At 39.3% G+C, this 13,312-nt stretch overlaps 1 protein-coding gene across 4 annotated transcripts in view; it reads right to left on the bottom strand.

Moving 5' to 3' along the window:
- The window catches only part of dnm1l (dynamin 1-like), a 13,613-nt gene extending 712 nt beyond the window's left edge, over positions 1 to 12,901 (bottom strand). Inside the window, exons 1-19 of one of the 4 annotated variants that reach the window (XM_032523193.1) lie at positions 12,647 to 12,901; positions 10,950 to 11,094; positions 10,120 to 10,155; positions 9,456 to 9,502; positions 8,945 to 9,016; positions 8,690 to 8,776; positions 8,416 to 8,578; positions 7,966 to 8,086; positions 7,283 to 7,414; positions 5,202 to 5,408; positions 4,951 to 5,071; positions 4,710 to 4,865; positions 4,436 to 4,525; positions 4,254 to 4,346; positions 3,791 to 3,844; positions 2,862 to 2,933; positions 1,504 to 1,668; positions 677 to 786; positions 392 to 551 (exon numbers count right to left, since the gene is read on the bottom strand). In XM_032523193.1, coding sequence (XP_032379084.1) covers positions 392 to 551; positions 677 to 786; positions 1,504 to 1,668; positions 2,862 to 2,933; positions 3,791 to 3,844; positions 4,254 to 4,346; positions 4,436 to 4,525; positions 4,710 to 4,865; positions 4,951 to 5,071; positions 5,202 to 5,408; positions 7,283 to 7,414; positions 7,966 to 8,086; positions 8,416 to 8,578; positions 8,690 to 8,776; positions 8,945 to 9,016; positions 9,456 to 9,502; positions 10,120 to 10,155; positions 10,950 to 11,094; positions 12,647 to 12,748 — 2,133 coding nt within the window. In that variant the 5' untranslated portion in view covers positions 12,749 to 12,901. The remainder of the gene's footprint in view (positions 1 to 391; positions 552 to 676; positions 787 to 1,503; positions 1,669 to 2,861; positions 2,934 to 3,790; positions 3,845 to 4,253; positions 4,347 to 4,435; positions 4,526 to 4,709; positions 4,866 to 4,950; positions 5,072 to 5,201; positions 5,409 to 7,282; positions 7,415 to 7,965; positions 8,087 to 8,415; positions 8,579 to 8,689; positions 8,777 to 8,944; positions 9,017 to 9,455; positions 9,503 to 10,119; positions 10,156 to 10,949; positions 11,095 to 12,646) is intronic. The other 3 variants (XM_032523195.1, XM_032523194.1, XM_032523196.1) reach the window with 3 other exon arrangements.
- Positions 12,902 to 13,312: the final 411 nt, after the last annotated feature.

Genomic DNA, 13,312 nt, shown 5'->3' with positions numbered 1-13,312 from the left:
GGTCTATATAAAAGCATCCAAAGAGCACCATGTCATGGGACCTTTGAGGCAGGTGCACTGTAACACATTAAATGATCCCTTCTTAATGTGCTTACAAAATAAGTGATAGAGGACACAATCCAGGGTACTCTTTCTGGGCAAAAACATAGTCAGTAAGAGTAAGACGATATCTACTTGATATGTCTCAACTCAAACTGCTGAAGCCTCAAATAAACTTTAGATAAACATAGAGCAATGACAGCAGATGTTGTAAAGTAAATAAAGTAAATTTCTAAACAGGTCTAGGACAATGACCGAAACTCACTTTTATAAAATATAAAAAGTGACAAGTAAATGTTTTAATGAGCGTTTGACTGATCCAGTCCATTGTGACACTTAATGAACCTGTTACCTTGAGCATGTCAGCGGCCTCGTTGCGTCTCTGAGCCATGTCCTCGGACTCTGTGAGCAGGTCATCCAGCAGGCCCGTCTTGTATAACTGACCCACCAGCTCACTCTGCAGGCAGTCCTTCACATGGTTCACCAGGAAGTGCATCACGGCCTTCGGCACACTGAAGCCAAACAACAACAGAGGGGGAAGAGACAGTACAGCACATGAGAAGGAACCAATCAGGCCAATATTACAAAAATGGTATCATGGTGGGTAAAAAAAGAAGAAGACTGATTACACATGTACCTGTCCTGGATGTTCTTCCGTACAATAAGGAAGTATGACTTGATAAGTCTCTCAATGACCTCGCAGTCCCTCTGCTCCCGAGAAGACAACTTCCTGGACACTGGAACAGGCTGACAATAAAAAAATATATATATTACATTTAAAAAAAGACATTGACATTATTTTTTTTACTACAAAACCGACATCTAAATGTGATTTCAGTTGGACTTTAATGCATTGAGAAGGATGTGACGCTGTAAAGCCCGTGGATGTAACGTCAATAGATATTTTCCAAACTGCCGGGGCTATAGGCTTGTAGCTACAGGGTTCATACGCATTTTAATCAATACTTTTTCATGACTTTTCGTCAAATTTCCATGACTATGTTTTCCTGAAACAATAAATTGAATCACAATGTATGTGGTTCACATCGTAATTAGTAATAATGCGGCCCGAATAGAACGTTAAGACAATGTGAAATATGTTTTATTAATCATATATTATTATGCTTTGTTAAAAAACATTCCATGACTTTTATTTTTCCAAAACCTTTCAAGGCCTGGAATTAGCATTTTTCAAATCCATAACTTTTACAGTTTTTTTTCAAAACGTATAAACCCTGTAGCTAACATCAGTGGTAGCTAGCAGTTCTGTTCTGTCGACAACTAAGCACTGCTTAACATATGTGACATACGTTGTTCTGATTGGTTGTGGATCTATCCAATTGAGTGCTGAGGCATTTTCGTTCCTGGTTCGGTTGAAACACGTCCCATAAACACAGCCCAATGGAGCAGTATCAGACTAGAATGTCATGACCCTATACGTGTCTATAAATGGAAATTTCTTACCACATCTAGCAGGTTGACAGCGTAGCCCTTGTGTGGGTTTGCATGGAGCATGGCTCTGTCAGTAGCTTGTCCATCCTCTCCCTTCTTCAACATGCCCCTCCAGTTCCCCGTCCCGCCGTCTGTCTGCTCGCTAGCAGCACCGCTCTGAGCGCCACTGGCGGCTGCCTAAGGGGAGGAGAGAGACGAGGTGAGGACGTAGGATGAATCCTGCACATGATCAGGCACACACACACAAGCAAGAAATGCATCACGTGCAATAAAAGGTTAATATATTATAGACAGTGCACAGAGGTAAAGAAAATAAATGTTAACTTAAAACAGTTTCAAATACTAGCATGCCCAAGCCTTCTTTACTTTAAAGAAGTTCATCTGAGTATTGTTCATTCTTCTAACTTAGAACTGAACAAGTAGGAGGACTGTTGGAAACCATGACAGGTAGAGTACATAAATGATTGATGATATGAAATATATATCCCAAAATAAGATATTTTGCCATCTAAATACAGTCTAAAATGCTGGTATTGGTATAGGCAAGTACCGGAGTTTATGCACCGATAGATACCATGTAATTTAGCTTTCTTCACGGTTGTTTTTCTTTATGACTCACTATCAAACTAGATAAGTAAAGAAAGTTCTATGGTGTTTATTCTCTGTTTGTTAATGTTTCACAAAGAGTTTCACCTGAGTCATACCGAACAACAAATATAGAAATCACATCCATACAGGGATAGTAGTATACAGCTGTTAAAACATAATCAAATACATGTATTTTTTAGCATATTGTATCGGATTGGTACTCAGTATCGGCTGACACGCAAGTTCAGGTCTCGGAATCGGTGTCAGGAAGGAACATCTCTAATAAATATACTATATATACACTAAATAAATATACTGATCTGTTTTTCTATATTGCCCACTCCTACCAAGTGTAATGAAAATGTTGTCTTAATTCCGACAAAACAGTAAAACAGCACATGCCAAATGAGTATGACTATAGTTTAACAATAGAGAATATTATACTAGTTGTGTGTTGTTAATTGTGAGCAATCAGCACGCAGCAAAAGGGAGGTTAGATACAGACAGCTACAAAGTGAAGGTTTGAAGGTCATTCAGATCTGGGTAAAAAAGTGCCCATCACATCCCACTCCATTGTCAGGAACCTGACAGCCCAACCACCTGCTGCAACAGGGGTTTGGGTGAGGTACAAAACTGATGATGTGTCTAGGCGCATTTCAAGATGTATACAAAAAGTTAAATGTGATCAAGTACGGTGTAAACTTGGGAAATAAGGACAACAGTAAGGGCTTGGTGGTGGGCAGAGGTAAAATGTGGACAGGCAGTAAGTGAATGGGACACACCTTGGTGGCCTCGCTCTCAAGGGCATGAGGCTCAGTGGGAGAGAGAGGCTGCCCACCTGGGCCTTTAAGGGACTAGAAAAAGACAACACCAAGAAAAAAAGAGTGGATAGAAAACTGTCAGGAACTATGGACAGAGGTAAGCAAGTCAGTTAATGTGAAGGGAATAATTGTGTTAGATTTTAAAAGGTGTATTTTGACATTACATATTTTTCTGAGTCAGTTCCTGACAATGTTCACTAACCAAATGTTCACCAAATATGTTTTGACCAATAATTTAATTTTGTCCTCCAAGTAAAAAAATAAATAAAACACAAAAAAAAACCCGGTAATGTAACATCTGACTACAGTAGAATCTGCAGGGCATACGTCATCCTCCCGTGACACGGAGAACATCTCCATGCAGCGACAAGACAAAGTCCCATTAGAGAATAAACAAGAATCACAGTGCAGCCCGGTACAGTGTTGGTGCTGGTGCCTCAGACGAGAGCAGACAATGCTGGTGCACGGAGCACTTCCAAATATCCACAACATGTCTGTCTATCCTGTGGTGTTCAGCCATAAAACCGCCTCAGCAGGAAGGGAGGGAGAGAGATAATATGGGTTGTGCCAATTCTTGTCTCTTTTCTGGTTTGATAAACAGTAAATTCCTCACATTAAGTGCCATACTGCAGTTTTCCAAGATGCTGTAGCTGCAATGTGGTTGTCATGATCATGACCAACTATTATCCACACCCCCATTCTCTGTTTGAGATAGAACGTTAACTGTTGGAACGGAAGTACTAATGGCTGAAAGGGGTCCTTAATACGGAAGAATTTTAGAGTTGGCTAATTCTTTAGTGAAAGTGGACTGAATCTTTATCTGCCTAAGCAGTGGTAAAAGATCTGTTATTAAAGTAAAAAAACTGAAAAATCATGAAGACTGACTGTACCTTGTCTCTGGGGACAGCAGAGGGCAGGTCTCTCATTCTGTTGCGTCTCTGCTCCTATGTAAAAGAAATGCAACTCAACAGTTTTCAATGTCTCAATATATAGCTACATACATTGATATATTGTTTGATAACACAAGCTTTTTGCTCTCTTTGGGAAAAGGTTTTACTTAACATTGGTTTAACTTAGCATAATGTTATGTAAAATGTTTTACTTAAAATTAGCTGCTGAGGATCTTACATAGATTAGATGACTGTAGTTTTGCTGTTCTCCACAATGAGATTTGTAATGTTAAATAATTAAAGCTGAGAAATGACACAGTTCAGCAGGCAGCAGAAAAAAATGTGAATGTAAGTCCAATAAGTGCTCACTTTTAACTCTGTTTTTAGTTTCCACCAAAACACAACATTTTATAGATGCATTGATAAGTTAGCTTCCATTCCAAGGAGTGTAACGCTGTCTTACCTCTATGTTATTGTTCATGAGGCCACAGGCATCGGCAAAGTCAGGGTGCTTTGTGTTGATATAGGCCAACTCTATGGCAACCAGGTTGTGAACCTGAAAATATTTATTGATCAATGACTATTAGGAGGGCCATAAACATCCCTTAATATGTTCAGAGGTATTTAGTTTGAGCAGGTTCTGACCATTTCATTGGTGACTGGGAGCCTCTTTCTGAGTAACGAGGTGACCACTTCTACTATGGCATCATGGAGCTTTGGAAACCTCAGCAACTCCTGCAGAGATAAAGCATTGTCACCATTGTCATAATTAGGGTTTGTTTGTATTGAATACTCTAGTAGAATGGCGTGGTTAGTCCAGAGCGGGAAAGAGATGACAACAGTTTTGTGGATTTACACCACTCCTCTGTGCTTTAGTTGTTGTAATGTGTGTCTGTGTATGTGTGACCGTGTTTCTCACCTGTGTGCTGTAGTTGCTGCAGTGCTGGATAATCCTCTGCATCTCCTCGTGAACCAGCTCTACGCAGCGCAGACTGGGATCCTCCAGGCGCTTGACCTGTCGCTTCACCAACAACTCAAAGGAAACCTCGGGCACGAATAAAGCAGGCCTCGGGCCCTGTCAAACCCAATGAAACTATAAGTCTTCAAAAAGATGCCATTTAAAACACAAATTACAAGTTAAAGAGGAAGCAGAGACCCACCGTTGCATTTCTGATTGCTGTCAGCACATCAATGGTTGTCAGACCACCCAGAGGATCTACTGACTCCAATGTGCGACCAAATGTTTCATGAAATATGTAACAGATTCTTGCTCCACCACATCTGAAAGAAAGGAGTGGAAACTACATCAACATACAGGCAGAATAAACTTGAGCATTTAGGATAGTATTGACGTTAGCACCCCTTAGTGGTGTATGAAGGTACATGTAATTAGGAGAATTGTGTAACTCACAGTTCAGTTGTCTCAATGTATTTGGCTGTGCCCTCTATGGTGTGGCAGTACTCTGCAGCAAACTTGGTGATGAGTTGCAACAACGTGGAACTCTTGTCCTCCACAGGTTCACCATAACTGTTGAGTAATGACTGGTACTGCGATGCCAGCACATTGATCCTCGTCTTCAGATCAGGAAGACAGTCTCTGATGTGGTGCATGAGTAACCTATTATACAATAAAGAAATCAGTTCACACATTGAATGGGAAACTAAGAGGTTGCTGCCCAAACAGTACAGATCTACTAATACTAGGACGGGGCCGATGTCTTGTTATTTCATTAGGGTGATGAGATGAGCCAGGTCTGCGCAGAATCGATCACCGGCGATCGGCGCCCGTTGCATGCCGGTTAGATTTGTGTCCGACTTGATCCCGACTTGCTCTGACGTCATGCACACGTGGGCAACGGAAATCTCACAAGAGCAAGGCGGCCGCAGTTCTGAGACGCAGGCGGCGCAGTTGCTTTTCACTGACTGCAAGAGCCAGGCGGACCCAGGCGGACCCAGAGCATGCTGGGAAACGCCGGCTTCTCAGCTGATTTAACACCTGATTGGTTTACAATATGATGACGTTTTATATAAACTTTTTTATCGTTATTATATATTATATATTATAGGGATTTTAATTACTATTTGTCTGATTTAAAGACTTATTCTGTCCAGAACACATGTTGTGTGACTGATAGTTAAGTTTAGAAGTCAGAGAGACTAAATCCGTTCAGATCACGGATCATCTACAGTCTGTTGTTCATTAAAATCAGCAACAGATCTCATGTAGAGCACTTTGCCAGCTACTCTGTCATAATCAAAACAACTGGAGACTGTGTACAAGCTGATATGTGGGTCTGATTATATTTTATTAAATCGGAATCGCACCACAGTGTTTTCATCACTTCCTGTCCAGCCTGAAGGCTGCTGGAATCGGCTGGAAACTGTCCGACTTTACCGCAGCTTTTTGTCACCGCCCCCCGCTGCTGCCGCCTGCTCTCGTCTACTTTACAGGCGAGACGCAGTTCATCTTGAACGAGCCTATTATGTGTGGCCACTTTTATGCACACGTGCCTTGTCAGAAATACGGCCTCCAATTTGTTGACAGACTTGACACTATGCATCATGGGATATATCTTGCCCTCCGTAGGCTTCAGCTAACGGCAACAACAACAACTCCTTTAATACGAACAAATGAACAGTAACAGAAGACATTAAGTTTTGGATTTATTAGTTTTATAAAGTCTCTAAAAAACCACTGCTGTTCCGTGTCTGATTACAAAGCTTCTTAAAGGGATATGATCCCAGCGGAGCTCGTTGGAAAGCTACAACAATAAAGAAGTGGGTGGAAAGTAAAGTAAGTCTCTAGACCGCAGTGTTCCAGAAATATTCTCCAAATAGTACTTTGATGTCACATATGTCATTACTGATAGTGAAAAGCAACCACAAGTACAGCTAAACCGAAGTATTTGTAAGGCCGATACTAATATTTGGTTATTTAAAAATCTGATGGTCCATTATATGGGCTGATGTATATTTACAAGAAAAACGTAACAAAACCTAAACAGATTTCCCTGACATTAGTTATTTGTAGTTATGTGTTCTCACTAAAATAATATGATAATACTTTTTTTATTATCACAACAGAATAGAGAAACATCAAAATATATTAAAGTTCTGATAATAAAATGTATAAAAATACCAACTTAAGATATGAAACAAACAAAAAAAAAATCAGTGTTGCCAACAAGGACGTCGTAGAATGCCCTCTGGTGGACAAACTATGCAACGCCAACAATAATAACATGGTTCACGTAGCTTTAAGAGCCACTGGATTATTTACATATTTACATGATCTTATCATGTGTGTATAATTATAATAATTATATAATTCATCATTTTTTCATTATTAGGTATCACAGTTACTGACAATAACGTTTTAACCTCAAATGTACAAGGTCAATAGGCGACTAAAACATATTGTTTATTAAATTAAAAAACAGTCACTAAATAAATTATAAAAATCAAAGTAAAACTGAAATTCCAACTCCATACCTGTTCAATGTTCTGGCCAGATATTTGGTTCCATTTCTGTTTGCAAGGGAGGGGTATTTCTTTTGTAGGAAGGCGTATTCATCACGGATGGCATCTGCCACCAACTTCTTCTGATTGATATCCAACTGACTCCTGCACACAACACACACACAAAACAGAAATAGTCATGGAGGTGAGTTGGTCTTAGACATGACCTGTTGTGTATGACAACCAACACCAACCACTGACACAAACTCTCAGATCAAGGTGATATCAAAGGAAATGGTGTATAAGAATCCAGTGGAGGGTATTTAATTTTTCTACATGGTCATAAAAATCAAAATTTTAAGAATACATTTAAATGGCACAGATAGCAAGTATAGCTAGTTAAAAAGCAGGGAAGCTCCACATCCAACCATATGAGAAATGTAAATTAAACATAAAGAGTGAAACTTTCCAGATTATAAGAAATCCTTCCCACCTTTTTTACCTTCAGAGGTTTGTACTGGATTTATTCATTTAAAATCATGTTTGTTGGTACTGTGTCCCTGCCATTTGTTTTTAACTTTGTATTGCTTTTTTTTTTTTTTTATATAATTGTGGTGAAGCCAACGATAAAGTTAGTTCCTTCTTACCTTATTTCCTACCTTCCTTCCATTCTAGCTAATTACCTACAGTAATGTGGCAGAGAGGTGCAGTGTTACCTATTAACGACTCCAATTAAACCCAGTTTGACAGGAATGACCCTGCCCATCAATACATCCATGGCATCTGTGCCGGCATCCATCAGATCCAGCTTGGTCACCACTGCTAGCGTCCTCCTGCCTGAAGACAAAGAAATCATACATACCGGTCTACAAAAAACAACAACACTGAGGCAGAAAATGCATAGAGTACATAAAAATAAAAATAAGGACATATGCTGATGACACATTTAAAAAGAAAGAAAGAAAGAAAAATAATATGAAGTCAATTTTCTTTTTAGAGCTTAATACCACAAAATGTCTTTAAGAGGCTTTAAAATCTGTATAGCATGCACCACCCTCTGTCTTTGATTCAGATCAGGAAAATCTCCCCCCAAAAAGCCTTTAACAAAGAAAAACAGAACAGAAGAAAGTGAAGAAAGAATTAAAAAAAAAAAAAAGACCATTTACCATCAGGGTCAACCTCGCGAGCTACTTTAAGGGCCTCTGAGGTTGCCATGTCTGTGTTGGCAGCAGTCACAGCCAGGATGATGGAGTTGGGGTTGAAGATGTACTTGAAGATCAATTCTCTGATCTGAAGCTCTATGTCTTTGGGCTGGTCTCCCACTGGTACCTGTTTTAACAAATACACACACTTTGACTTCAACCATGAAATTTATCAGCAGGACCATTTAGAGTACATAGAGCGCTGGACACGGGGAAGCAAAGGGGAAATTTATCTCACCTTTGTAATGCCAGGAAGGTCCACCAATGTAAGGTTCACAACGTGTGGTGAAAAGATTCTCAGGTGAATGGGTTCATTACTAATACCCTGAAAAAAACAAAAAACAACTTTGGTTACTCTTAATGGCCTCTTTGCCTCAGAGGTTGATTCAATCTCAGTTTGATGCTGATATTTAGAGACCATCCAGTTTCTCCTTGGATATCATTTCTCGTCTGGCAACTTTTGATTTCCTCTTAATGGCCGTAATAAGCATACCTTGTTATTGCCAGAAATTCTTTGTGTTTCTGCTTCAATTTCTTGCCTGATCTCCTCGAAATCTGTGTAGATCTGGAAGAGCAATTTAACCATGAAAGACCCCAATATGTTAGCAACAGCAATGCAAGCAGCAGTTTCTGATATTCAAAAATAATAATAACATAGAGTGACAAAAAAATAGGACATGACAGAGTTAGTTTTCAAAGACACTTTCTGTTTAGTGTCATGAGGCTATCAGCACATATAAAGTTAAAACATAATGAATGTGGACCTCAAGAGACACAATTCAGTCTTGGAGGACATTTGCCAAACAGCTAAACACATATGTGCCTGATCTCAATACAGATTAGGCAAAATACAGTAAACATGCCACAGAATGTCTTCAAGTAGCTAATCCATAAATGGCAGTGAATCAATACAGGATCCAGAACAAGGGTACTCCATGAGACGCAGTACTGCTATTATTGTTATCTGGCAAACAAGACTGAGGACATGAGGGTGACAACTCTACCTTGTTTTTGGTGTGTAGAAATTTGCCCCATTCCTCTCCGTCGATTCCTGCAGAAACAAAAAGTTGAGGACAGATGTTTCCGTTACTAACAGAACAGCTGTGGCCTTGAGGTCACTGTTTCTATTATTACTAGTGCTATGTTTCATAAGAGGATATCGCTGTTAGCAAAAATGGGATGGAAAAACTCCTCAAAACAAAATTCCATAGCTGAAGAGTTAAAAAAAAAAAAAAAACACAGTTGAACAACTGTTGTTTTCACACAACAGTCATGCAAGCAAATAAAAACCTAAAGCAAAAAAAAAAACATGTGCATTTTTGGAAGCAATAACTAGCATTGCAACAAAAACAAGCAATCAACCTAATTACATGGGTGGAGTCTGTCATCTTAGAGGATTCTGTTTTTTGAGGACATCACAGGGATATTTTGAAAATGTAAAACGAAGCCCAAAATTATTTGACAGGAATCTGCTAATTTACTTTGTCTAACTTCAACTGACAGAGACCAGCCTAAATTGAGGGGAGAACTGAATAAAATGAAGCACCATGGTTTGGCAGCTTTGAAAAAGCTACACAAATACAAGCAGGATGGGGTAGAGTGGGCAAAAAAGACTGGGAGGTTATGTAATATACAACACAGTAAGGCAAAGAACAAGCAAAAGGAGACCTCTGTAAAGGCGTCCATTTTTCTTGGATTCTGTGGCTAAAGAGAAATGACAGGAGACAAAATGGTTAGCCTGGCTATCTGCAGCTCCTGCATGACCGTAAAGCCTTTACGAGGACTGCATTGAATAAATGCAGAATCTTGGCACAAGACAATTCTCACTGTAACACCATCAGACACATGTCCAAAGGTCTGAGACAGCCACATCCTATTAGCTGACCAGTAAAATAAAAGTGTGGAAAATTTACCCACTGATCGTTCCACTGAGAGGTGGGTGGATAGTGCTACATTAAACTGCTTTTCTTTTCACGATTTAAAAGCATTCCATAGTTGAATATATAATTATTATAGCACTGTAGCAGAGATGTCTCATGACAACAGAAAGTAAAAATCTCCATTAGATTTAAATCTTGGCCAGTGAAGCATAGTACAGAAGTTAGATGGCTGAACTGAAATGACTCCTAACAGGTTCCTGTCTGAATCATGGCCTAACTGAGACATACCCATACATTGACATGAGAAAGTGGATTGTAGTGGTACACCACGTGGTCTGCTACATTTCCCAATATGGTTTTACCATATTTTGCCGGGGTAATAAATCAGCAGATAGCTTAATGATGATATATCATGTCAGTGTAAATGTGGCTGATAGGTAACTTGAAATTGCATTACAGTAATGTCAAACTGGGTTTGAGTCATCTTTACGTTTGTTTTTTTAAACACCCCCCAAAAAAATCAAGCACCGGTCTATAATGCATGTAATGTATATTGTTCATATGTACAAATACTGAATATCATTTGTACAGAAATAACAGAAATGACAATGTTGTTACCATTCTCTTCACTGGATTTTCTGCGGTCCTCTGGATCGATGTGCACCAGCTGTAGGATAAGGGGCCGGCGTGTGACGATGCCAGTGCCACGTGGCAGGACGTCCCTGCCAACCAGGCTCTCTAAAACTGAACTCTTCCCACTGCTCTGAAGACAAAAACAACAACAACAACAATGTCGTCATCATCGTAAACAACACCATTAGTGGGGAGACTTAAGTATTAATGACATGCTTAAAGAGAGAAATCTGTCTTCTTATCGAGCAGACAAAAAACACTGTGCTGAGGTTGACTATTTGACAGTACTTCTTTATGGGTTATTTCAACACTTTTAGCCAGTTGCCACTACAAACTTTTAAGAACTTTTTTCCAGAGACACGGGAACCATTCAGGTAATATTGAATTTAGCCTAAAAGACCTCATTTAGTTCTGGGCCTCAAAACTTTTCCTGCTCTGGGGGTAGTACTTTCAGCTGGTCCAGGGTATTGAGGTGAAGTTGGCAGTTTTCATTCACACAAGCACCAGGTGCAACTAAGAAGATATTTCTGGTTTATTGTGTAGTCGAGTAACTCCTTTTAAAATTTAAAATACCTCATTTAGCTAGCAGCTAGCTCTTAATTGGAATGGTGCTGATTTCCCCAGTAGGATTTGAGGACTAAAATCTAATCAGTTACTTCCTCTGTAGCAGTAAACCTAATGTTGCTTTGACTGATAAAGGTAGGCTTATTAATAGACCTAACAGCAATAAGCAATACTTGGCATCAGGTATCAGTTAACAGTCTCTAACTCAAGGTATTTGCAGAACTGGGCCTTTGTGAAGCCCTTTCAAGGACAAACATAACAAATCAGGCATTTAAAATCTCCCCTGGCTTTCTATGTCACTGAAACACCATGAGACGCTTGCCAAAAGGTCTGAGACAGCCACATCCTATTAGAGGACCAATTAGGCTTTGTTTACGGAATGTAGTTAGGGGGACAGTGTATAAGAGAAGAAGAAAGGTGTTGATCCAACTTCATGGTCCTTAGTAGTTTGCATTGCTGTTGAATTGTACTGTGTAATACCGATTTGTTTGTAATATGTATTTCACCCTATTATATTGATAATGATGGTAGAATAACAAACCTGTATTAATGTAGGACTTATTGCAAGGCTTTGGTTTTAGCTAGGTGTATCTAATAAACATTATATTATATCTCAGTATATTCTATTGTGTGTGTGTGTGTGTGTGTGTGTGTGTGTTAATGGAAGATATTTTTTAATATCCAACATAGCAAATCATGTTTTCACAGAGCTAGAAACCTGATAGTGTGAATATGAGGAGAGGAATGTGTGTATGTTTAATAATCCATAACAAATAATCTAAATAAGAATAAAATCTTTTAGGATAGTGATCTGAAGACTATGTGGATAAATGCTCGTTCCCTAACTGTTAACTGTCAGCCAAAAACATTGTTAGCGTATGTACGTTAATTTATACTGAAAGTAAAATCACTAGGGCTAATGCTATTTGAGCTGCTAAGTAAATTAGCTTAGATTTAAAAAGGTTACGCTTATGTCAGTCCATCTTACACAGTTGTGCATAGTACACCTGCATGAAACTGAAAGAAAAACTGAGGTTTATAAACCACAGTTAGCCAAAACAATAAGTTGGCGCAGGCTAACTTTCTTGCTAGGCATAAAGCAAAGTGACGTTTCTCACCTGAGTTCCCACAACAACTATCTGCGGCAGTTGAATAATGTCTGTGCCGACCGTGTTAAATACATCCTGCAGTTTGTTTACGACAGGTATGAGGGCCTCCATGAGCTCCGACACTAATCCCGACCTGTCAAATAGGAAAGTTTCTGTACTCTGTCGCACAGGGGTCCAACAAAGTCATTCAATGTCTCACGGCTAAAGCTACTGGCGTCTCTTTGGAGAATCTGCCAACAACTGCGCACACAGTTGGTCAGGGTACAACCATGGGAGTTGTAGTTTACTAGAGTCCCACTCAACATGCCCGTGACCGGGGTTTGACTTTGGCTGAACTACATAATCTACGGGTGACATCATACTCGTGTTCTACCAATGAAAAGAAAGACAATTATTTTTCCTCTCCGCAACAGTTACTAAGGTGAGTACCAAAATATTTATGTGAAAGCCGTCATCAGAAAGCATGCATATGCTGAAACCATGTTAAAAACCATAGTTAATAACGGTAAAATTGTATTTACTTGATAGTCAAGGGCTTAGTTTAGCTAACTGGCAAATTTCTGGTAAACGAAAAAATGAACTTTACAGTATGTAGCTAACGTTAACTCTGAATCAGTCATCCGTTTAAATATCTTTGGTAAGCTGTGGTCTGTCTATGATTCTGACTCACAAGTA

The sequence above is a fragment of the Etheostoma spectabile genome, chromosome 8, assembly GCF_008692095.1.
Source record: "Etheostoma spectabile isolate EspeVRDwgs_2016 chromosome 8, UIUC_Espe_1.0, whole genome shotgun sequence".
Classification (NCBI taxonomy): Eukaryota; Metazoa; Chordata; class Actinopteri; order Perciformes; family Percidae; genus Etheostoma; species Etheostoma spectabile.
Note: the sequence above shows the minus strand (reverse complement) of the source record. Positions and strands in the feature narration are given on the sequence as shown.